General features: G+C 40.3%; 2 protein-coding genes and 1 long non-coding RNA gene across 4 annotated transcripts; 1 reads left to right on the top strand and 2 right to left on the bottom strand.

Moving 5' to 3' along the window:
- xpnpep1 (X-prolyl aminopeptidase (aminopeptidase P) 1, soluble) lies at positions 1-10,452 on the bottom strand. 2 transcript variants are annotated; one of them, XM_058641119.1, is made up of 20 exons: positions 10,307-10,452; positions 9,163-9,287; positions 8,733-8,796; positions 8,152-8,256; positions 7,162-7,254; positions 6,721-6,864; positions 6,507-6,602; positions 5,548-5,629; positions 4,733-4,943; positions 3,938-4,027; positions 3,806-3,856; positions 3,613-3,671; positions 2,235-2,312; positions 2,062-2,133; positions 1,871-1,931; positions 1,714-1,783; positions 1,133-1,306; positions 636-712; positions 401-499; positions 1-271 (listed from the first exon to the last, which is right to left on the bottom strand). In XM_058641119.1, exons 2-20 carry the CDS (start codon positions 9,277-9,279, stop codon positions 152-154), a joined length of 1,863 nt encoding a protein of 620 aa, XP_058497102.1. In that variant the 5' UTR covers positions 9,280-9,287; positions 10,307-10,452; the 3' UTR covers positions 1-151. The 2 variants fall into 2 exon arrangements, with proteins under 2 accessions (XP_058497102.1, XP_058497101.1); XM_058641118.1 differs by lacking the exon at positions 10,307-10,452 and adding an exon at positions 9,480-9,934.
- On the top strand, positions 9,943-14,940 carry LOC131467299 (uncharacterized). Its single transcript, XR_009241487.1, has 3 exons — positions 9,943-10,328; positions 10,421-10,509; positions 14,574-14,940. It is a non-coding gene; the product is annotated as an uncharacterized LOC131467299 (long non-coding RNA).
- cusr (Copper-only SOD repeat protein) lies at positions 11,757-24,577 on the bottom strand. Its single transcript, XM_058641110.1, has 10 exons — positions 24,401-24,577; positions 19,903-21,976; positions 19,455-19,554; positions 18,108-18,182; positions 16,442-16,537; positions 16,069-16,201; positions 15,840-15,954; positions 14,583-14,707; positions 12,726-12,806; positions 11,757-12,263 (listed from the first exon to the last, which is right to left on the bottom strand). The coding sequence occupies exons 1-10, from the start codon at positions 24,438-24,440 to the stop codon at positions 12,172-12,174; spliced, it is 2,931 nt and encodes a 976-aa protein (XP_058497093.1). The 5' UTR covers positions 24,441-24,577; the 3' UTR covers positions 11,757-12,171.

Below are 24,577 nucleotides of genomic sequence, written 5' to 3'. Positions count from 1 at the left end.
CAATTTCATTGATCTTTAATTAAACTGCTGATACAATGTACTTTACAAAAAGAAGCCAAGTGTGAGACACAGAGAAAAATGAGAAAAATACAAAAGATTATCACTGCTGAGCAATTGACCGTAATCCCTCTGAACATGATTGGATCAGTCCTCAGACGATTGGCTGGCTCTCTCTGATCAGCCACTCCAGCGCCTCCTTCCTGCCCTGCCTCTCCAGCTCTGCTCCAACCACCTCCCTGCACTTCCTGTGGTAGTCGTTCACCCAGTCACGCTGTAGGACAGTGAAGTGAGGGTCAAAGCATGTGTTTTAATCCGTGGTTTATGATTTTAATATTGATAATCTGGAGATAAACTGCTCCAACTGTTCCTAGAACTTGTATAGTAGCTGGATGTAACTAACCTCCTTCTGCGTGAGCAGCTCTGTGTCCATCATCTTCACTTGGATAGGGACCAGAGTGAGGGGCTCAAATGTCAGACTCCCTCTGTTTCTGTAGTTGTACTGCACACAGACAACAGAACACAAGTCATTTTCCTTCTCAAACAAATACAGACTGTAAAAGACACAAGTCAAATATTTGATATGTGTTTGGTATGTGCCATAGCATTAGAGTGTGACCAACAGCCTTAAGACTTACTTTGGGCTTTGTTGGTATGACAAGGACCACATTTTCCAAGCGAATGCCAAAAGATCCATCTTCATAATATCCAGGTTCTAGACAAAAAGACAAAATCTGAGATTGGGACGTGGAACTGAAAACTGAGTTCAGAGTTCAGCATCTCTTGGAAAACATTGACTTCTGGTTCTCTCTGTTCAACAAAACAAACAGCTGAAACACTGAAGAAGGACGTAAGCACTGGAGTAGCTAGAGATCAGCAGAGGGTCATCCTTAATCCAGACGGTGATTCAATCTCCAACCTATTTACTAACCATTACTGCTGTAGTCAGAGGCCAGTTTTATGACGACACAACCAGTTGTGGTTAATTATTTAATTCATCATTTGAAACGTACAGAAAGTAGACGTAGGTCTGTGCTTTTCCCAATGACTGATGTGATATGACCAAAAAATGATCTGATCTGGCCATAATGCTGTTGCTATGTAAAAGAGCAGCCTTTGTGTAACCCTGCCCTACCATCACTGACGATCATGCCAGCCTCCAGAGGTTCATCGGCGAACGTCTTGTAGCTGATGCCGCAGGGCCCCTCGTGGACATTGAGGAAGCAGCCCACGCCGTGGCCTGTCCCGTGAAGGTAGTCCAGGCCGGACTCCCACAGGGCTGCGCGGGCAAATGAATCCAAAAGGTGGCCTAAGGGGAGAACACGAAGATTAGCGCTAGCAATCACACATATGAATGTCTGACTGTAACAATGAATCGAGCAGGAGACCTAAACTTTAACCCGTTTCCCTCCATCAGATCTAAAGTCTGCAGAGTTAACTGAAACTCTGTGACAGGCTGCGTCTTGATCTTGTGTCTCTAATGTTTAAAACTCGATGACCTTGTGTGAATACTTTAATTATAAGGTCAAGTTGTCTGGAGCTGTAATTACATTTGCTTGTGTCTCCTCTTTTCTTTCTAAAGTGTCTTTGTGTGTGTGTTAAATTCTCCACCACACAAGACTATGATTACGACTACTGATTTGCCAGAAGGAACGTCTGCATTAAGACATGAACAAAAAAATGAAAGGTTTCATGCTTGAATGTAGTGTGTAGCACCTTTGGTTCCATTGGGGAAAACAGCAGCGCTGACGGCTATGTGTCCCTTCAATACATACGTAAAGCATTCCTAGAGGAAAAGAACAGAAAACAATGCTAAAGAAAAACTAGGCGGACAAACGATATGTCAAGGATATGAAGGTGCACACAAATGTACCTTCTCAAAAGCAGACGGTGTCCCAAAGTGCACGGTGCGTGTCACATCTGTGGTTCCATCACTGTTAAAAGCAGAATATGGACACTTTAATGCAATAGGAAAAACCACAACTAAACCTATGCTGTTTTGTTCTTATTGTTAACAGCCATGGAGATGATTCCTATGTGAATTAAGACACACTGCTTATTTACACATATTGAGCTCCGGAGTCAATCAGGTAAACTTCATTCTCGGTGAGGGTTCTGTTGGTCTCGGGCAGTGGTCTGAATGAAAAACAGAGAGCGTCATAAACAAAGGATTAGTTCACTATTGATTTGCTCAAAAGCAAGAAACAAAGAAATGACTTTTTCTGTCACTCACTGACCTGTAATGTATGATCGCTCCATTTGGACCAACACTGGAGATTGTGGGGAAACTGAGGCCGACAAAATCTTTCTGTTGACTGAAAACACACAATCAAATGTTACTCTTGCTGTAAAGACCAGTAGAGGGTGCTAAAACTCCACAGCAGTTCACCGCTTCATCCCTTCTGCCCCCCGAAAAATAAATACAGCTGCAATCACAAGCTGTTTGTGAATTATCTTGGTATGGGTTCAAAAGAAGAATAACACTTGAGAGATTCCACCAGAAAGTGTAGATGCCACCGTGTCAGAGTAAATGCAGATGGAACTACTGCATTTTAAAGAAAATATCCTTTGAAAATATGCTTAAAACATGCTGTGCAAAGACTGATGCTGCTGACGTGACACAGAGCAAAATTACAGAGGTTTTGGTAAAGGAAGGCCTTGCCATTCTCCAATCTGGCACAGTTTGGCACCATCTGTGCCATTTGAGATTTCTTAGGTACCAAATTATAAAACCCTTTTCATTTTAATTACACTTGCCACCACAGGAGTAAAAAAAAATAAAAATGCTTGTTTTGAATTGTTACACACACATAAATATTCTATTCCATTCAAATATAAATATTCAACTTATATGGTGGAGTAGATTTACTGAAAATTGCAAACATAATAAAAACAGTAACAATGATAATAGTAATAATAATAATAATAACAATAATAATAATAGCAAGAATAACCACCATAACCGGTATAAAAACTTATTTACAATTTTCACTTTACAAAATATTTACGACCTCAACATGTATTGCATTCTTTGTATTTGCATAGAACAAGTAAGAAAACACGCCGCTGGTCGATACTCCCTCTGCGCTATGTGCTCCGGGGCAGAATGGCAACGCAACGCCACTGCAGTGCATTCAGGTACGCAGGGCGATAGCTATGGCGTGCATTGGCCACTTTCGGTGGAATCAAGCTCCGGTCTCCATATGCATGTCAATCACATTAGCGCTTCATAAGGAGGCAAATGCGTGACACGCAACGTGCATTGGGCCTTCGCCAATCTGAACGATTGAATGGTGCTCTGTAACCCTTCACACTGGGAATAGTCCCCAAAAGCATGCTGGGAGATGTCGTTCTTCATTCAAATCGTTTTTATTCAAGTGGATTGATTGTGTTTTAACGGTGTTTGGTGATCATGAGAAAAGTTTTTATGAGCTTTTAGCCGCCGATTCTGATCTTTGTGTGGGGTTTGCAGCATGTCTGCGTTCCCCACGTGCTATGAAAGCCCCCGGTGCCAGCATCGGGGAATAAACAAGTTAAACAGCATCTTCCACACGCAGCCAGAGAAGTTATAAATCACCATGGTCGTAACTGACAGGGCAGTTACGAGCAAAATACCTGCGGAATTCTTCAGCCTTGTCAGCAGCAGAGATCTCAGTCACGGTGCCTTTAGGAATCTATTAAACAATGACAGCAGCGTACAGTCATGCAAAGAAAGCTCAAAAACCAGTTTAAAAAGTTTTAGTACACGGTTTCAAATATGTATTTTTAAAATATCAGGGTATAAATTGGTAGGTTTTGAAGGACATACCTCCTTTTCCAACCAGGCAAAGAGCTCACAAAGGGCAACGGCATCCTTGATCTGTGAGTATAAGTGTAGAAGGTGAATACTCACGTTTTTATAATACAAATAAATCAGAAATCAGATAGAAAAAGATCTTACATGAGCCATTTTCATGCCTTGAATCTCAGTGGCGTTTTTCACAGCCTTGGCAAGGCAGAGTGGGGTGTAGGGAATTGGAGACCTGTGAGACTGAAACAGTGGAACACAAAATAGTCACCAGTGTCACCAAGAAAAGCAGAGGTTTGCAGAATATGTTTAACGGTACATGTTGATGTTGTTTCGGGGGAAAATATAACTATTTCTAACAGGTGGGAACAAAAACCAACATAGTAGTTTATTAGGTCTCCGGCAGCATGAAAGTTTTCAGCAACTGGAAGTTCATAGACGTCACCACGCATCTATTGGACGATACCAGCTGTCAATCCCACTGGTGTCCACTCATTATGTGCTGTGCTTTTTCCACTGAAATTGTTTTCCTCTAAATGTGGACATAATTTACAAAATGAATACCATGTGCTGCGGTAGAGGCCAATGAAACCAGTGATTAAGATCATTAACTCCTCAGGAAACTGCTAACTGATGTTATTACCAAGTGAAAAGTAGCCTCATTTTGCCCATAGAGTTATTTTTGCAACCAGCAGACTCACCCCATTCTGGCTAATTGCTGCTTTTATCCTACTTCCTAAGCTTCACTTTTAAAACCGGACGACTACATCCGATTTTATTTACTCGTTGGTTGAGACAAGGGCCATTCATATCTAAATCCATGTCCTCCCACTAGATAAACTGTGATACAGGCTGTGAGTGAGTGAATTGAGGTGCACTCTGTTGTGAACACCAGAGACAATGGACTATCTACTGCACGTTGCTGCTAAGTATGCGCGTGCTTCTCACCTTGGGGATGACCTGCGTGAGAGCACAACTGGCCTTGTCGCAGATCCACATTTTGTCCTTGGGGCCGAGTGCAGCGCAGATGGCCTGGAGCTCAGAGGAGACCAACTCGTATGGGAACGTCTGGATGCTCAGCTCAGGCTTGCTGGGGGAGTCCAGCTGCAGGTGGTCTCTCAACGCAGGATCAGAGAGGCGGTTTGGGTCAATAAAGAGTCTGCAGAGAGGGGAAAAAGTGCCATGGTGGGTTTTCTGAACCACTTCCTGCTGAAAAATGTTCTATAGTTTATATTTTGGGGATGAATGTCAATTAACAGTGAAATGTGAATTAGATTACATCATAGAAGCATCATGCCATAGCAAGTTAAATATATCTATGTGTGTATATATATATATATATATACTGTATACATATATATGTATATATATATATTTACATATATATTGTAGATTAATGTGAAGCACAATATTGTGTTCAATCCTTTGGTGATTCAGTGGTGTCTAATTAAAAAGAAAGGATGAAAATAAAGCTGTATTGACTAGGTCTGACCTCCTGGTAATATAGAGGTTAAAAAAGTGTTACAATTTTGTAGGATTTAAATAAAAAATAAGAATTAAATGATTATACCTCATGGTGACATAAATGTACAATTAAGACATTTTATTATTATTATTTTTTTAATGTGATAAAATAATGTGGAAGACTGTGCACATTTGGAGCTGCATATTGACGGCTTTTCAGTCACTTTTGGTAATGCTGATAATTAATAATAAATACCAGTTGAACGCAAAACATTGAGCTTGCTGTAATATTCTATTACCTTATTGTGTTCATTCCCACGACAGTGTATGCAAAGAAAACTGGGTTGTACTCGATGTCAGCACCACGGAGGTTAAAGAGCCCTGAAAATGGGAAATAATAGAGCATTGTGTTTTAAGTAGAAGAACACACAAATAACATTTTACAATAATTAACATAAAACTGTTTCCATAAGGCACTTGACTCATGATTGGGAGAAAAAAAATCAATTTCCGTAACACTGTATGTCTCATTTCAAACAACCATACACACTGTTTGGTGTTAAATATCAACATTATTATTAGACCGTCACTCCTCCTCCTGTAGATGCCTGTGCAAATCCCCTTCAATTTAACGCCCATTCAAAGCCTAAATGCTCCTTGAAGACAATCAAAATCAGCATTACTCTAATTAACACAAGCTCTCAGACCACACAATCAGAAACAAGAGCTTATTAGGCCCAGTGAACGAGGCCCTCGAAGAGACATGATGAGGGACACCCGTGCATCCCTGGCTCCTTGGATCGTGATCTTGTATCAAAACATTTACACCAATAAACCAAAACGCCGCTAAACTGTGATGGGGCAAAACAATTGTACACACCTGAGGAGTGGAAATAGGATTTTTTGGCTTTTTGGCTGCAAATGTTTGGCTCTGATTTTCCCTCATTATTTATTAATACTTTCAGCATAATGTAAATCAAGTGTCATGATTCTGCACCTCCTCTGAAATATTTAAAATGCAGTAAACTGTTAAAGTGTCATTTTAAGTTTTATAACCTATGAGTAAAGTTAACAATGGATATAAAACACCTGCATACCACTGCGAAAGTGAAAAAGTTTAGGTGACATCACAGACACATGCTGTTTGAACAGAAGTAGTATGTCATGTATGTAAATGTACTTATGTGCTACTACAAATCCACACAGTTGGTTTAGGGTAAAGTGCTGTAATAATAATAATGAAAATGTTTAACCATACATGCAATCTCGTCCAATGCTGTGGCAACAAACCAGCTGAGTTTCCTCTCGGTCATCTTGGCTCGCAGAGCGGTGATCTTATCCTGCCAGGACACACCTACAGGGACAGAGCATCAACATAAAAGGAAAACCGTATTCAAATGAAACCAGGTTAAGGACAGTAAATCCAACTCTACTATGCGTAATAATGGTGGTTTTGACAGCGGCTCACTGACCAGTGTACTCTAATCCCAGGGTGCGGAGCTGTGTGCTGGGTCTCTTAGGACGGTTGGTCCAAACTGCATCGATCAGGTTCTCCTGCACCGCCACCAGAGAGTGGCCTGCACTGGTCAGCGCTGTGGACATGTTCTTCCACTGGTCTGAAACATTACAGCAGAGGACAGTGTTAAGAGACACAGACACTGTGGGGGACATTATGTGAATCTGAGCACACGCTCATGAATTATCTATCGTTTAGTCTATAGTTAGAAGACTCAGTCCCTGCTGGTCATGTAGGAAAGTGACTTTTTGTGTTTGCTGTGGTGTTTGACAAACCCTGTTTTCATAAGAATAATTTAGAAACCAGTACAAGAATACCAAGTATACCAAGGATAGCACAGTGTTCTCTCCTGTTGTTCTGATACTGATGCTGAGAGGGGAATGTTACCATAACCTACCAGCAGCATAGATCCAAGGATCTACTCCCACTTTGGAGTTCTCTGGCAGCACACTAATGAGCCAGTCCTCCTGAGATGGTGTCTCTTTCAGTCCTGTAGAAATCCAGTGTGTAAGAATAAGTGTCAAGGCCACATTGGTACAGAATTCTTTACAACCACAAAAGATCATTTTATTTGGCTCCTCCCACTCCACCACTCCATGTGAATGCATCTCTCCACTGTTTATTGCCCAACATCAGGAACACTGCCATAAAAAACTGAGCATCATATTTGATTAGGAACTTTTGTTTTACAGTCAGGTGACTACGTGTGTGCAATCTTGTCCTGCTCAACCCAGGCTGATTTCAAAAGCAGAGGGGTTTCTCTTAACTGCTGACTCATGCTTTCATTTCAACACGTTGGAACAATTACAATGTACTTTACTTGGGACGTAGCCAGAAGATAATCCCATCTCTAGCTAGTACAAAATGCTGCTGCTAGGATATTTACAGTACCAACACTAGGATAAGGGACAATATTACCTTTTCTCTCTACACTGGTTGGCTGTGAGTTGTAGAATAATTAATTTGAACAGGGCAAGGCTCCTGTTGTAAAGACATGCTAGTCCTTTATAAATAAAAACTTAGTCTGAGAGCTTCAGGTGGGACTTTTTAAGTCGTTACATGCCTAGTTAGCAATCAGTACATTTCAGACAAGCACATTCTTCCCTTTCCCAAGTATGTCAAGGAACTGCAGTTGCTTTTATGTACCAAAAAGGGTAAACACTATTTTGCAACTCCCACTCATCTATTGTCTCACTCTCTCTGCAGTTTCTACATTAGGTGCAAGCAGGCAGAGCCTTCTTTTGTTCAGTAAGCTTATTTTCTCCCAGTATATTCTCCTAAATGTTACACAATCCGTTTATACGTTTATTAATAACTGGCAAGGTATTACTAAGAGGCAGTTAACGTTTTTGACAGTGTACAGTGGAGTCTTAAAGGAGGACATTACCCATCTTCATAAGGGTCCAGTTGTTGTCCATCTGCTGGGTGGCCTGGAGGAAATATCGCCCATCTGTCCACATTGCAGCATACTGCTCTGTGACAATGGCTGTACCTGCACATCACAGCACAACAAAACACACAAAGTAGAGCTGACATTTCCAATAACCAATGCTATGTTGAATCCAGTTTGTTCAATGTAAGAACATGAAAGTTTGCAATGAAGTTAGGATCAATACTGCGATGGTGAGACACAGTGGGTTTTCAACAAGCAACATCAACAGTGCGTGCATACTTCTGGAATTACATCCGAGAACAAACATAGGTCTGAGAGTGAGTGAACTATTTTTCTTCTTTCCTTTTAATCTGCACTGATGTCAGAGTGAAACTCAAGACGTTTTATTACAAAGTAGGCTATAAGAAGTCCTCTGACAACTAAACTGAACGTGAGAGTGGCTGATCCTGAAGAGATCTTAGTAATTATTTTACTGTCCAGAATGAAAAACAGGTCTTGGCGTCTAGTTTGCCCAAACAGCATTTGAACAATAAAACCTGTGTGTTCACCTCTATTCCTACATTCACAAAACTTACCTGCGGAGCCATTAAATCCACAGACAAACTCACGTCTGCAGTCACATGGTGCAATGTATTCACTCTGAGAGACACGGGGACAGAGACAAGGAGAAAGGGTGAGCGATCAGCTTCGTTAACAATCAGCGTGAAGTGGCCGTCAACAAGTCAGACATTTTAAACGCCACCTTTGCTGCTCTTCTAACATCACATCTTGAGCATGGAGAGGGAAAAGGGAGGAACAGTGCGCAAAGGGCTACAATTAATTGCAAAGGTCATATACTAGATAATTAGAAGTAAATTCAGCATGTACACTAAGTAAGATAGACATAAGCAACAAAGCAGATGTGATCTAAACTCGTGGATCTCCTTTTTTTTTTTTTTAATTAAGGGTTTATTTGCATTTGTTTATGTAAGGACAAAGTGATTGTATGTGTGTGGTCTCATTTACCTGGTGGGCATCTCCAGAAGGAATGATGTATGCCTGTATTGGCTCAGCGAAGTATTTGCAGTTCTTCATCGCCTGGCGAAGCTGCCTCAGCAGATCTCCAGTGATCTTTGGAGACATGGCTGTGTCTGTGTGAAGATAAAATAACTTTAAAAGGATAGTTCACATAGGCTGACGTTACCTGATAGGTGTGTTTAATATCAAAATTTAAGATAAAGGCTGCAGACAGTGTCTAAAACAACATGGTTAATATCCAAATTTTAATAAAGTTTCCTCCGTCATCGACACTTCAAAAGCTCTACTAATTATACACAGATTACCTGATTTTGGGGAGGTCATGTTAACTTCAGGTGTCTGGAGCTGGGTAGTGACTACAGGTCTATTATCCTGGAGTTCATAGTCTGCACCAGAGTCTTTAACCTGCTATATAACCAACTGATAAGTAACTGTAATGAACTCCAGGGTTAAACATTAAAAGAAGGGACACATTTTTGTTTGTAAGCTCTTTCCACTGCAGTAAACTTGTAAAACAATGGTGAAAGGACACAGTGCAGTGGTGATTATTTTTCCAGCGGAATGATTCGACGGTAACACAGCGGCAGAGCAGCGACCAATCACGTTAACGCGAGCCTCATCGATGAGCTCTCCTATTGGCTAAAGTCTCCACATGCTATTGTTGTTTACAAGTTAGCATTACATGGACTGCTATTCAACATGAAATAACTAGCTACCTACGTAGCTGCAAAATAATAAAAAGGCTGTTTGTAATGACGTTAAAATAAACTAAAAGTGCACACACTGGGCAGTAAAAGCGAGGGGATATTAAATTATTCAACGCATCGTTGTTTTCAACAGGCCAACCGTTGCACACAATAACTAATTCATTCAGTGAGGACGTTGGATTTCGTGGTGGGTGTGGTAGCACGCTGGTGGCTTTTTTTTGTAAAACTTGCTCGCTACTTTTCACGGATTTACGACGCAGGGTACCGCTTTTCGGTCAGTCTAGTAAGTAAAAGCTTGGGGCAACCAGTCGTTTCCCCTCGAGTGAAAAACAATCAACATCCCCCTGCGCTCGCGGCGTGATACCTCCTCGTAAAAACAACCCAGAGGTCCCGCACATGCAGCCCGTGAGCCGCTGTATACACACCCGCTGGTTCGGTCTTGGAGATGTGAGTCTTTGGGGTCGAAGAAGGAAAGAAAAATTAATATATTTTTAAAGAGCTTCTTCACCAGCTGGACCTTGTGTTAATTTACGAAACAGGAGGCTGCCATTTCGTTGTTGACGTTTGAGGTCACGTGACTGCAGGTCTTCCAGTAAACGCAGAGGGCTCGAGACTCGCCTCTTTTTCTGTGAGTAATCATCACACAATGTGCACGAGCAGCCATGTACTCGCACATAAACAGCATTTAATGTTTCATTAGTGTGTCAAAATAGTCACAAACATAATACTGTGTAAACAGTCTATCTGATAAACACACAGGGAAAAAAATCACACATAACCATGCATATCACTGTTACAGTGTATATAGAAAAATATTATCATACAGAACTATGTACTGTCATATGGTATAAAAGAACATAACATGTAGTAACTTGGTTCCACAAAGTAAGAGGCACTGTTTATTCAGGAATGCTACACCCGCAGTTACATGATCACTATTCTACCATATGTCTAACAATATACATATCATAGCTACATAATCATCAGGTTCACAGGTCAACAGTGGCCTTTTAAAGATAATATCAAAGGTCTTCTTCAAATTCCCAATGTGCTTAGGAAGTGATTTCTTTTGATCAACGTTTGATAAATCTCAGATTTAATATCAAAGGTCATCAAAGGTCCATGATACCACATTACTACCATTACACCTTCAATGTTATCACTTACCTTCTTCAATATTCCTGTTTCAATCCTTGAAAAGTAAAAAAATATAATCTATAGTGTGTAGAAGGCTAATTGTAATGGGATTGCAGGATTTAATTTTTTTTGCCGTAACGATGTGCCGATATATCGAGAGTCGATATGGGCTGATATGGAGAGATCGTTGTGTCTCTTCTGTAGTGAAATTAACATAATATTTTATGTTAAAGATGTAGATACACATGTTCTTCATTGAGCAAAATAAATAAACGTAAAAAATAATAGTTGAAGAGGGCGCCAATAAAGAAGTCAAGGAGGTAGTGGCCTATTAAGCCTACTGTTGTAGTCACTAGTCATATCGGCAGATCTTGGTGTGTGTTTGCAGATATCCGATAATGCCTCTTAAAGCCAATATCTGCTGATATCTGCCGATAATATTGTGCATCCCTAAATGGGATATCCTAATTTTTTCATTTTCAGTCATTATAGATTAGCTCTAAAATAAAAAGGGCTCACTGATGGTTTATCAGGCATTGGAAAATGATGACGAACCATAATAATAGTGATAAAAACCATAATAAAATGATTACTTACTACTTACAGATCTTAATAAAGGAAAACATATGTTAACAAAGTACTACCCTGAAATAGCACTGTACTTTACACACATTTACCTTTGATTTCCACAGATTTAAATGAATAAAAACACACACTCATTGTTGGCAAAGACATACAAATGTTACTATTTTTTTATTCAGAACTTCCCATATAGTATTTACACAATAATCTTGAATATATAGATACAGAATGTATTGATAGTGCATACACAAAGAAAAAGGTTAAATCAAATGCAACACATTTAAATAACTCCCCTCACCCATTCCAACTGTTTAAATGGATAAAACATGTTTGTAAAGGTCACAATGGACATATAATGGACACATTGTTGCCTAAAATGCATATAACAAGACCAAATGTAAAATGGCAACTGACATCTTCATTGGTTTACAAAAGAGACACCGATATTGTTTGTTTCGTCATCAATAAAATGACCACGACAGCTACGTTTCAGAAACATATTCGCAGTTTCACAATTAGAGGATCCGTGTACCTTTTTCTGATGATGCATGGTTGTAGCTGAATCTCTGAGCTATAAATAAGCTGCAGATGGCAGCAGGCAGGCGGCAGCAAACGCCAAGGCAAGAAGAAAACCTCCCGGCACCAGAGGCATAACTGCACTACCTGAGGGCATCAAATTAAATATGTGAGCAGACATTGTTCAAGCCAGGAGTTCACTATTAAAAGAGGTTATGACTTATGGTGAATGTTATTTATGTACTCAGAGGTTGTCCTTTTTAGGTATAAAGACATGCACTGTATACCTCTCCTGAAGCTGTGTAATTAAAAGTAAAATTGAAATAGGAAATAATGAGTGGAGTTTGTATTTCAGTGTCATAACTCTTATTTTATCCTTATTTATTGCAATTCAGTGTGATATGAATAGTTTTAGAGAGCTGGTTCCATAAATAAAGGGACGGTTTCCCTAATAATATGACTTATTTTGTTTTTATTTATACAGTGTTAAAAACTCAAGTCCTCTGTATTGCATGAAAGTAGGAGCCCTTGAATTAGCTCAAGGGACATGTTGTTTTTGTTTTTTGTATTTTTTTGAATGAATGAATGAATTGAATTAAGTGTACTTACTTGCACATGAGTCTGACTCCCTGTATTTGCCCATCTTCTCACTGGTTTTGACGGTCTTGAGAAGTTCTGGGCTGACATTCCCTTTAAGGACAAAGACAATGAACATTAACACACTGACAGTTCAAAAAGGACTAATTTTTCAATCAAGTCAGATGATGATACACCAGGATGTGAAAAGTGTCGCAGAAAAAATACAGTTATAGGACGTTTTGTTTTGAGTTACAGTGCTTTTCATTAAGAGACTCAGTGTTTGAGTCTTTTTCTATGGAAGTGCATTGCATTCATTTGTTTTTCTAACAAATTTTTTTTTCCTGTTTGCATGGATGATGCATTTCAAATGCATCATCTTGTATCCGTGGAGCATGCCATATCCGTCCAACTGATCCCGGAGAAGCATTGCTATGTCTAGCACAGGGGACTCAAACTCAATTTGCCTGGGGGCTGCATGAGTTAGAGTCTGGGTGGTCTGGCTGGGCCTCACCCAAGTAAGTACTCAAAAAAAAGAAAAAAAGTACGACTGACATTGGCTTAACTGGTACTACTTCTGCTTCCTTTACTATACCTACCGCTCCATGCTGGTAGAGACCTGGCAGCGTTTCCCCAGCAGATGAGACCCTCAGTTTAGCTTGAAGATGCTCATATTCTTTCCACGCAGATCTGAATGGGCTTTCCTTCTAATGGTAATACCATCTATGTGACCTAAGGACAGGACTATCTCCCAGTGTCTTATACCCAGATCAAAGTAAAACTTGATTCAACTAAACAAGCCATCCATGTTGTTATAAATCGAACTCTCAATAAAGGAATGAATATGTTTATTGTTTCAAATGCTCTCTAAACTAAAAATTATTCAGTAAATCAGAAAAAAATTACTCCAAAAAAACCAACCATGAAAAAAATTACTCATTCCAAAAAAATAAATTACTCAGAAAAATAGAAATAATTACTCCGAAAAACAAACCAAAATTTTTTTTTTGGGTTTCACAAACCAATTCTGTAATTTTCCACTTCCTCAAATGTACAACCCTTTTTTCATCACCCTCTCTCAGCGATGCTCTCTGAAAACCACTGAGTGACCTGCTGCCTGCTGCATTCGTCTCAGCAAGAGAGGCTTTCTCAAAAATGATCGCATTAGCAAAGTGTTCTTGTGAGGGAATTTTGAGGGCATAAATGCCCTTCCTGTGCTATACTGTGTGAAACTCCTGCACAGACTCTTCTCTGTTCCTCCCTCTTGGGACAGAGGAAGGGACAGAAAATGAGACACACAGACACTCAACTCCAGCATCAGGTTACTCAGCAATTTTTCAGGTTTTCTAAAGATTTTCAATGCCCATAATTGTTCATTGTCCTGATAAAAACAGCCAGTCTGGAGACACTGTTAAAGGGTTTTTAGTAGTACATACAGTCTTATAGATTCATATTTTATCACAAAGACCTGTTTTTGTTTATGAATACAGAACCCACTAGTTACTAGTATTCATACGATTACATTCATCCATTATCCAATATACTGAACATCCTCTGGTAAATCATTTGTTTTTCTTGCTTTATACCATATTTATTTATCTACTTTTAAACAGGTTTTTTTAAAGATAATATCAAAGGTCTTCTTCAACCTCCCGGTGTGCTTAGGAAGTGATCCATGATACCACATTACTGCCATTACACCTTCAATGTTACACTGTATACAAATAACAATAAAACATTTGTTTGTTTTTTGACATAACCAATATGCCGATATATCTATTTATTTATATCTACTTTTAAACAGATTTTAGAGCCACAGCACTCGTTCAATGTCAAGTCATTTATCCCACTTTCAGGGAATGCAGTCTGTTTTAAGTGCAGATGCCTTACCAGAAACCATGAAGTTGACTCGCTGACACTTTCGTCCCACTACAGACCGGGGAGAGCTGGACAGGATGGTGACTCTTGCTATTTCCACCACCAGGGTACTTGCAACTCTCCTACGGAAGTCATATCTGGGCAAAATGAAAATATAAACTGAATATTTGCACAGTATATTAGGTTTAATCAATCAATAAATAAACTTCACTTAGTTGTTAAAGTCAACTTCATGATTTGTAATGGCGTCTTAGAATGCTTCAAAGATCCATTATGCAACATTTAGCCTTAGAAGACATCAAACGCTCCCTCCCTCTAGCAAGCAACACGTTTTGAATTGAGCAAACACACAAACCACAAAATCAAAATACAAAAATTGCAAATAAAACATTGATTTAATCATTCAAAACTATTGTATTTTATTTGTTTGAAACTACACTTTTTGTTTGCAATGATCGGAACTTTGTTTGCTGATTGGCTATTGAGCGACAGTAGTCGCGGGCTTGGCGTCGCTGTCTGTCTGGAACTTATAATTGTAAGTGTCGAACGTTGTTTGTTGGGTTATAAACGTCAGAAACTTACAATTATTTTGTCAGATGTTGACGGGGGAAAGCCGGTTTTATTTCTTCCTTGATTCGTTAGTAACTTGATGCATACATAATCTTACATGTCTGTGTTCATGGTCTTGTTTTGTTCTGACATGCTGGCACTCAGTTTTTTACATTTAGCAATTTAAGGTACAAAACACATTCATAGCACGTGTTATAACTGTATAACAGGGAATCAACGAAAGCGGCACTGTGCTGTGACGTCGGTTGCCAAGCTCTATATAAGAGTATTACTATGTGTAATATGTGACGATGTGGCTATATAATGACCAAATGACTTTAAGTTTATGTGAGTAGTAAACGTGTAAGATCAGCAGTTAATAAAACTTCAAGCAGACCAAATTAGATCCCGTTACAAAGAAAAGGACATTTCAGACCCGTGTGATTGATCGCAGAACTGTATCAATTCTCTTCTGGATTTAGTAAACTGATAGTTACTCTCATTTAAAATAATACAACAAATACAACACCACAGATTGTTAACGATGGCTGCAAAAGTGAGGATAAATGAAGAAATAACTAGAGTATCAATGTGCAATTATGTATCTTCATCATACTGGATATTTTCAGGCAAAACCTGAAAAACTATTTGTACTAAGAGTAAACGTTCTATTCTGATTATGAGTATTAATCAAACAGAGTGACCTGTCGTCACACACACCTGCTGAACTCAGTCACAGTGGGAAATGTCTGCTCTGCTGCAGGGGATTCTGGGATAATGTCAGCGCATGCAATGACGCTGTCTCCATTCTTCAGCACGAGAGATTTATGGACCACTGAAAAGAAAACCCACCTCAACCGTTATTACTAGTAAATAAAAAGTTTCCCCCCCACTACTGATTCCCACTTTTACCATCATTGTACTGCAAACAGCGGTATCAGTGTGGTACCTGTGTTGTCTCCAGAGAGCTGGATGATGCAGTCAGTGAAGAGTTGCCTCTTGGTCAGACTGACTGAGCCTTGCCTCGCAGATATTTCCCCCACAACACAGCACAGAGGGTTTGCTAATGAACATCCAGAGTGCTGCAGAGGGAAGAAAATGATGGAAGCGCATCTCACATTAAGCACGAAAGAGACATTTTGATTGCTGCTTTGAAATCGAGTCTTACTGTACTCGCATATTTAAGGTTATAAATGTACAATTGCTTCTTTTTTAACGTGAAGGAAAGACAAAGGACAAGTTGTGGAGGACAAACGGTGACATAAATGAGCATGACGATATACGGCAACAAAGTGTGTGCAACCTGAGAGAGTATCACTCACCCCCGATGTCATGTTGAAGGGGTTGTACGTGTCTCCCACGTTGTTACACTGGCTGCCTGTGCGGCTGTTTGTGATGAACAAGGATGCCTCAGGTGTCTGCAGCAAGCCATATATGGTGTAAGTTTAAAATGCACTCACAAGCAATGGACCGCAAACACACATTTATAATCTCATATAAATCCTGCTGTGAAAAATAGCCAGAAAGGACTGGGAACTTCAGTCAACTTGCACCAACTGTTCACCCAAATGCACGGCCTCTCTCCTTCAGAATGAAGGACACTAGTTATTCACTGTCCTGAGATTTAAGAAAACGGGTATCAATCATTTGTCTTGGGCCTTTTTTCAGACCTGGGATCAACATCCATGTCATCGCGTGTGGATAGCTCTACCTTGGACTGTTCACACCTGGCATAAAAATGCCTATAGGAGGCGTCTCCTATGAGATCGGATCTGTCGTCCCCATCCTTTATCTAAATACACACTGACATATTGTCTGTCTGCCAGGAACAAACAATTGTTTTGACAAGAAACTGAGGGAATCAAAGCTTTCATGCTTTCATTTTTTCATAGTAGAAGTAGAAAATGAAGTGTTGATATTGAGTCAAAGAAAAGGGAACATCAGCTGAGGAGGTGATCTCTAACCCATCCTGAGGACAGACAGAAATCACTTCAAATGTGTTTTTTTGGGGGATTGGGTTTGAGGACACGTTCAGGAAGGACTCGGAAGCGTTCAGACCTTTACGTAGTGCAAACTGCACGTGTTCAGCTCACTCAGGATGGCAGGATGGATGTAGCATGAATATTCATTGATTTGTTTGATAATAAATAAAAGCTATCAGTTAATGTGACTATTCGAAATTCTAACAGATACAAAACTGAAAAACATTTTCTACTCCAGTGACTACCTAATTTGTAGTGCATCTATCATCACAAGGCGGTAGCAGCATCAAGCGGCACAGTGGACTGCTGTCCAGAGATTTTCTGAATGTTACTTGAAGCTGCTCCTCTTAAGCTCCACATGCTGTAGATCCCATAGAAGTGATGCCATTTGTCCTTGAATGCATATGCTGTAAAGCCTGCATTTCCTTCACCCGCTCTCATGTGCTGGAGTTTAGAACATTCCACTAATAACCTGTGTCAGCTGGGATCGGCTCCAGCAGCACCCACGACCCCCATGTGGAGAATAAAGCGGGTAGACAATGAATGAATTAATGAATGAAATGCCCATCCCTAGATGGATGTTAATACCAGGTCTGAACGGGGTCTTAATGAGTGCCTCTTGTTTTTGGTTTTGGCTCAGACCTGCAACTAAATCCTGATTATACAAAATTAAATTCAACACCTTTCTTTTGTCACTTTCATACAACCAACCCGAGCACTATTGATGTGGATCTTTTTGTGTTGCCAGTGTTTCCAGACACTGGCTTCTCATGTTTTTTCTACTGGCTTTGCCTTAGGTGTCTTACTTAAATAACATTTCCTTTCCAAGTTCTTCTGTTTGTCCTTTCTAAAAAGAAAGGTGGTGCGGGGCTGAAGACTGCTGATGCCCCACAGAAATGTAGTTTTATCGTTGACTGTTGCAAATGTATTTGGTTTGGACTTTTCCAAACCAAATAATTGATTGATCGCCATGAGTGTAGAGTGTACAGTATGACTCTGCACTTACATTTAGCCTCGACGATTGAAGGGTCACCAAGAGTGTGGTATCACTGCTACTCCCATCGGGAAACATCTGCTGGCGCTAGAAATGATTAAAAAAGAAAATTAGGGACTCAACTTTGTTTTGAATGTCACATTCTTACACCCACGACACCTGTTGTTATTAGGTAGCTAAAATGGATGGCAGTGGGGATTTGTGGATATTTCAGCATTCTTTTACGCTCACTCTGTGACTCGCTGATTGACCTAATTAGCAGGTTAAGCTTGAGATTCATTCCTGAGACTTTTCATTTTCCCCTCAGTGATATGTCTTCTTTTCAGATATCATGAGCTCGGTAGAGCATAGCCCAGTATGGGGCCTCTGGAGGGGAGCTGACATACACAGCTGTTCCCTTGGTGAGCTTGCTAGTTCAGGGGGCCAGTAGGACTCACTAGCAGACAGCAGATAGCAGACTACGCTCAGGCTCACTAATGATCTCTGCTCTCTGTTGCAACCCAGACGTAATGAATTCTATGTCTGTCCAGCTCAGAGGAAATACTCTGTCATGTTTTTGTGGCAGCTTGGCATGGAAAGAAAGGAAACCTCATATGTTTTTCTATGAGATCTTGTAACTTAGATCTTTGTGTAGGGCTGGGCGTTCAACAAATCATAGTTCATTTGTCCAGGCAAACAACGTGAGCTGACCAGTTTTAGAGCTGTGCAGGTGACATGACCATCTGAAAATAAATCGCAGTCAGCTTCCCCAATGGGAAATTTTCCTTTTTTCTTTTTTTATAGCTTATATCGTATTTCAATTCGGCCCATTCACATTGATTCGAATGCAGTGAAAAATAAGCCTCTTAAGCTGAGAAAGAAGAGCTGCTGTTCCTCCTTAATAGTCCAGGGTGTAACATTATTGTTAGAAATTGAATATACAACACATAATTAAAATACCCTTGCATTAGAGATATACAGCTCACTACTCAAACAAAAAAGATGACGTCATCCTTTCTGGCTTGTAACATGCTTCATAAGAGGAGAAGTGAGCAGTGGAGTCCTCACTGGTAGTCAGTGTTTTTTCCTCCCTCTTAAAAAAACTGTTGACATTTTTAGCTGTGGCAAAGTTTAGCAATCTAAACTTCTTCATTTATAAATGCAATCTTTGAAAGGTGGTGTATGACATGTGAACAGCTGTGTTCTGTCTCAGAAGATTTCACCCATAGCATGTGATATAAAGACCTCGACTTTAAAAAATAAATATGTGTATAGTGAGAAAGAAGTGAGGTTAACAGAACTCTGTAGACGGTCACAACGGAATACAGATATGAACATGAAAAACTAAACTGCATTTAGTAGAAAATATTTAGTTCCTACCAATTGAACTGTTCCAGTCGCTGTACCGTTGAATATAGCCTTGGCAATAGTCCATTGTCCTTCTGAATTTCTTTCATGTGAAATGTCGGCACACCTCATTCTAAAGATGCACATGCATGCACACGCACAAGAGGACACGACCCAAAAACAAGATCAAAACACATTTAAATCCTGCATAGTTAACCTTGAGGAAACTCTATCTCATGGTATTTTGTTGAGTCATCCTTAATGACTGGGAATCTAATCCTTGTTATCTGTCATCTAAGAAACATCTTTTCAGCAGTCACAGTAAAATAAATACATTCCTAATCTTTACTTCTCTCTACTACTTATTTGAAACAGGAGCCTATGAACAGCCTACATATGTAAAATGCTTCACTTGATTTCACTTTGACCTCCTTTGTTGGTTCATGTCTAATTAATCTAATCAGCACAAACAAATTCTCACCTTGATCCATTGGCATAGTGAACCACCAGTGACCTTCCCACTATGCTGTAGGGTCCAGTTAATTGGATATTATTGTCCACGTAAAGAGCCTCAGACTGGCTGAGGCCATCCAGCATCCCAAACTTTCCACTGATGTCTCCAATTTCATACTGGTCCACAGTACCAGTTCCTGGTGTGGGAGAGTTTGATATGTCCAATGGGTTGAAGTGACCCATGACGTTTGCATCGGAGCAGGGCTTTGCACTGCCATGTTTCACTGGCAACATATGAACATGATAGCCTCCTGCTAAGGCATTCAAGTTAATCAAAGATACATTAATAGTTGTGGGGCTTTGCGGGCCAGCTTGGGAGAACCACACTTGGCCAATGGACACCCCAGGGCTAGACCAGTTTCCCAAGCTAGCTTTGTGGACCCGCATTTTTGTAACATTGGCACAAGCAATCCTTGGCCCTCCTCCATCTGCTTCATGGATGACCACAGAACGACCAATAAAACCTGACTCAGGCAACCAGGAAGTGACATCGGTGAAAAAGTGTTTTGTGTCTACTCCACCCACCCTGGTGCCAAGGTTGATGGGGCTGTGTTTGCTGGAGAGGTCTGCCACCTCACAGGATAAGGGACTGGATGGGCCACAATGGATGGCATAGCTGCTGTCTCCAGTGTTGATGTTAAAGGGATTCCAGTGTCCCCCTACCGTGCTGCAGTGTCTCTCATCATCATCCCTGTCTGAGCTAATGGGGTAGGTGTGAACATGCCAATTGTGATTTCTGGTTGGTGTCTGTGTGGGATTTCCATATGACAGATCCATAAAGATGGATACGTCAGACAAAGGGTTGTTCTGTAGTTGGGTGAACCAGATCTCGCCGACCACAGGGCTCTGAAATCTGGCTCTGGCAACATTAACTTCACCGGGGTAGCTGATGCTGGCACAAACATACCTGGCACCATTTGTTTGGTGAATAACCACTGAGCGTCCCACAATACTGTTCTGTCCAAAGAGAGGAAGGTTGAAATCCAAGAACACCATATTGAACTCATCTTTACCTGCGAGGGACATGTGTTTGGTGCTTAGATCTCCAATCTCATACTTGTCGTGTGTTGACCCAGTAACTTTCGGGTATGTTGGGTCATTAGTGTTGACATCGAATGGGTTCCAGTGGCCACCCACATTGTCATTTGAACACTGGCTTGCTGCAGAGGATGTGACTGAAGGGACAGGAAACAGGTGGACGTGGTAAGGGCCGACTCTGCTCTGCAAGTTAGTCAGGTTGACCCGCATCTCTGTCACATCAAAACTGGAGGCCTGTTGGAAGCTAAAGTGTCCTTTGATCCCTTTCATATTCACAACAGCAGTCACCTGTTTCCCTGGCACGTGATAAACCTGAGAGCACTTGTAACTTGACCCCATGTGGAAAAGAAGGAAACCAGGGCTGAGGTTTTTCGTAATGTCCAGACGTGATTTCTCGGGTTGCAAAGGGGTTCCAACTTTGACTATCCCCAATCTAGTCAAAGTGGAGACGTCTAAGCTTCCAAGTAGAACATCACAGCTTGCTGCAGTGCTCGTAGATCCAAAGAGAGTGATATTGGTTTGGGAGGCATCAACCTGACCAATTGTAATTAGGTCTGCAAGAAGCCTAGGGTTGGTCTCTCCTGTATTGAGGCGAATGTAAACATTACCGGCAATAGGGCCAGTAAACCTGGCCTGACGAGTCAAAGAAGTTTGACCTTGACTTACAACAGTGCATACTTTAGTGCCGTTACATGTCTGCAAAGTCAGTGAGAAGTCATCCAAGTGTGGACGTTGTTCAAAGAGGCTTGACACATTAACAGTGGAGTTTGATGCAGGATCAGCTGTGAAGTTAAATATGATGGGGCCAATGTTTGCCTCTGAACAAGGTTGAGCAAATTGGCCGAACATGACGGGGAATTCACTGAGAGACATTTTAACTGGCCCACATGATCCTGCACCAGATACTGTGACAATGGCTGTCTGGGATGTAGAATCAAACTGCACCTGCCCTGTGACTCCTGCCATATTCAGAGGCGCCCGAAACTGAATACAGGAAATAGCATCTGAAAGACAAGAGTGTGATTATTACAATGTGTGATGCACAATGCAGTGGACTAGTTTGGTTAAAACTGATTGTTTTTCTTGATAATTGTTCTTGCTTTGAGACAAACTGCAATACTTACACCAGCAGATGACATTAACCACTGAAGGCTAAGAAGTTGCATCTCACTCTGTGAATTCTACCATGTTATGAAAAGGCTTAAAACGATTTTTTGTGATTTTAGGGAACCTAACTTCATCTACAGTGATTATCAAATGTGCTGATTTTGAGCAGTTCATAGTCACATTGTGAAAGTCGCAGTTCCACTGTTGACTCTCAGTTCAAAAGCCAGGTTAACAATAAAGAAGTGAAAGTGGCAACTAAATAATGGTAGTCAGAATTGACTTGCTTTGTTGCCTTACAGCAAAAACCCTGTAGTTTTCATGGTCTTCCTGTGTGCGTCTGGGTTTTTTTCCGGGTACTCCGGTTTCCTCCCACAGTCAAAAAACATGTAGAGGTTAATTTTACACTCTAGATTGGCCATAGTTGTGAATGTGAGAACGAATAGTTGTTCATCTCTGTGTGTTGGCCCTGTGATGGACTGGCGACCTGTCAAAGGTGTACCCAGCCTTTGACAGCCAGGATTGACTCCAGTTGATTAAAATCCAATTATGCTCCTATAATATCTACTCATTTCAATTTGGTTAATGATAGATAACTAGAGTGATTGGTAAGGTCAGGGATATCCCCTAATCTAGCTGTGAGGCCCCTTTTATGGTTATTGTAAAAACACCCTTCAAGTATCAGACTCCGATGGTGAAATATGCATGTAACAATATGCAAAACTTGAGGGAAGAGCAGCATATGCATCCACCACTTATTTTTTTTTACTTTTTTTTCATATTTTGTTACACTATAAATATCACTATGCATCAGCATTGCATTCATAGTTCTTAAAGAACTATGAATGCAATGCAAGAGGAATTTTCCAAAGGTAATGTTCCCCTGCAAGTGTGGCATAAATACTGAAACTAGTCAGGCAAGGAAATGCACATATGGTGGAACATTTAAATGAATAAAACAGGCTTCATAAACGGTTGACAGTGTTTGAAGATGTGTAGAAGGATAATTAGTTTCCTGGCTCTTTCTTACCCCCGGCGCAAAGTGGTGGACAGCACAGTGCAAATATCGTTGCTAGTTTCCATCCAATGCAATTGTTATTTTCATGCCCAGCGCCCATGTTGTGTAGGTAGGAATTGCACACACATTGCTATTTTGAGACAGCAGAAAGTCACTGTGCCATTGACCAAACAAATATCTAGATTCAATTGTGCAGTATTTTCAAATGTAGATTGAATTCGCTATCCTGTCTGAAAGAATTGTTGATGGGACCTATAGGATCAGTAGGCGGCCAGAGGTAGAGGGTCCACAGATTGTGGACCACGTACCCCACCCTCATTGAAGGGTTCTTGCTGCTTGCACACTTTCACCTAGTGCACAAGCAGATCTGTCTCCTCGGTAGAGAATCGTTCACTTCTTCTGTTTTATGCATTCACCATATAAATTTAGATAAAAAAAACACACACAGGTTGAATCACAAGAAGGTGTGTTGCTTGGGATTGCATCTAATTCCACTAATAAATAGAGGGTTTGTACAACGGGTTCTGCCAGAGATTATTTTTTTGGCAAAAGTGTTTTCCTCTCCTCTTTGTTCATTGTGTGAACTGTTGGGTTTCTCTTATTTCCCTGATTTGAACATTTGTTTTTGTGAAAACAAATTTGAGACAGCACAGACTATTTGCACACAAAGACTTTATGAAGTTACAGTAGCTATAATTAAGGGCCTCAAAATTGTGGAAATGCTGTTTAAATTCAGTTTTAGAAACCTTTAACTACTGTTATTTAGTAGCCATTTTCAATTCTTTATTGTTAACCTGGCTTTTCAACTGAGAGTCAACAAGTGGAGCTGCTACTTTCGCAAATGTGACCATAAAATCCTCAAAATTAGCACATTTGGTAATCGCGGTAGATGAAGTTAGGTTACCCTAAAATTTTAATTTACCCTTCTACATCATTTTAACCCTTTTCATAACATGGTAGTATTCACAGAGTGAGATGCAACTCCTAAGCCTTCAGGGGTAACTGTCATCTGTTGGTGTAAGTATTGCAGTCTGTCTCAAAACAAGTTACATATTATCAAGAAAAACCATCAGTTTTAACCTTACTAGTTCACTGGTTTTCTTTCTGACAGAGCGAAATACCAGCCAGTCTCGGCAACGAACAGAAATCAGTGTTGCAAGGAGTAAACTTGGACACTCTCTGTCCCCTGCGAAAGATTTTTTAAAAACATGAATACACACAGTAAACATCATGAATATATCATCCATTAAGTCTTAAGTGTCAGGCATGCAAAGTAAATTTGTAAAAGAAATTTAAAAATACTCACCAAGTAAGGAAAATATAAGGACTCCTGTCAGGAGGTACATCTTGCAAAAAAGAAGTAGTATAGTAATTAGAGTTCAAACTGTAGGTTAGGGATAAAAACAGCTCAATTGCAAGAGAGAGTTTGCCGTCATTTAAGTTGAAGGGCAGCAAAATGATGGTGTGTGTGTACGGGTGTGAG

Source organism: Solea solea, chromosome 10 (assembly GCF_958295425.1).
Source record: "Solea solea chromosome 10, fSolSol10.1, whole genome shotgun sequence".
NCBI lineage: Eukaryota > Metazoa > Chordata > Actinopteri > Pleuronectiformes > Soleidae > Solea > Solea solea.
Note: the sequence above shows the minus strand (reverse complement) of the source record. Positions and strands in the feature narration are given on the sequence as shown.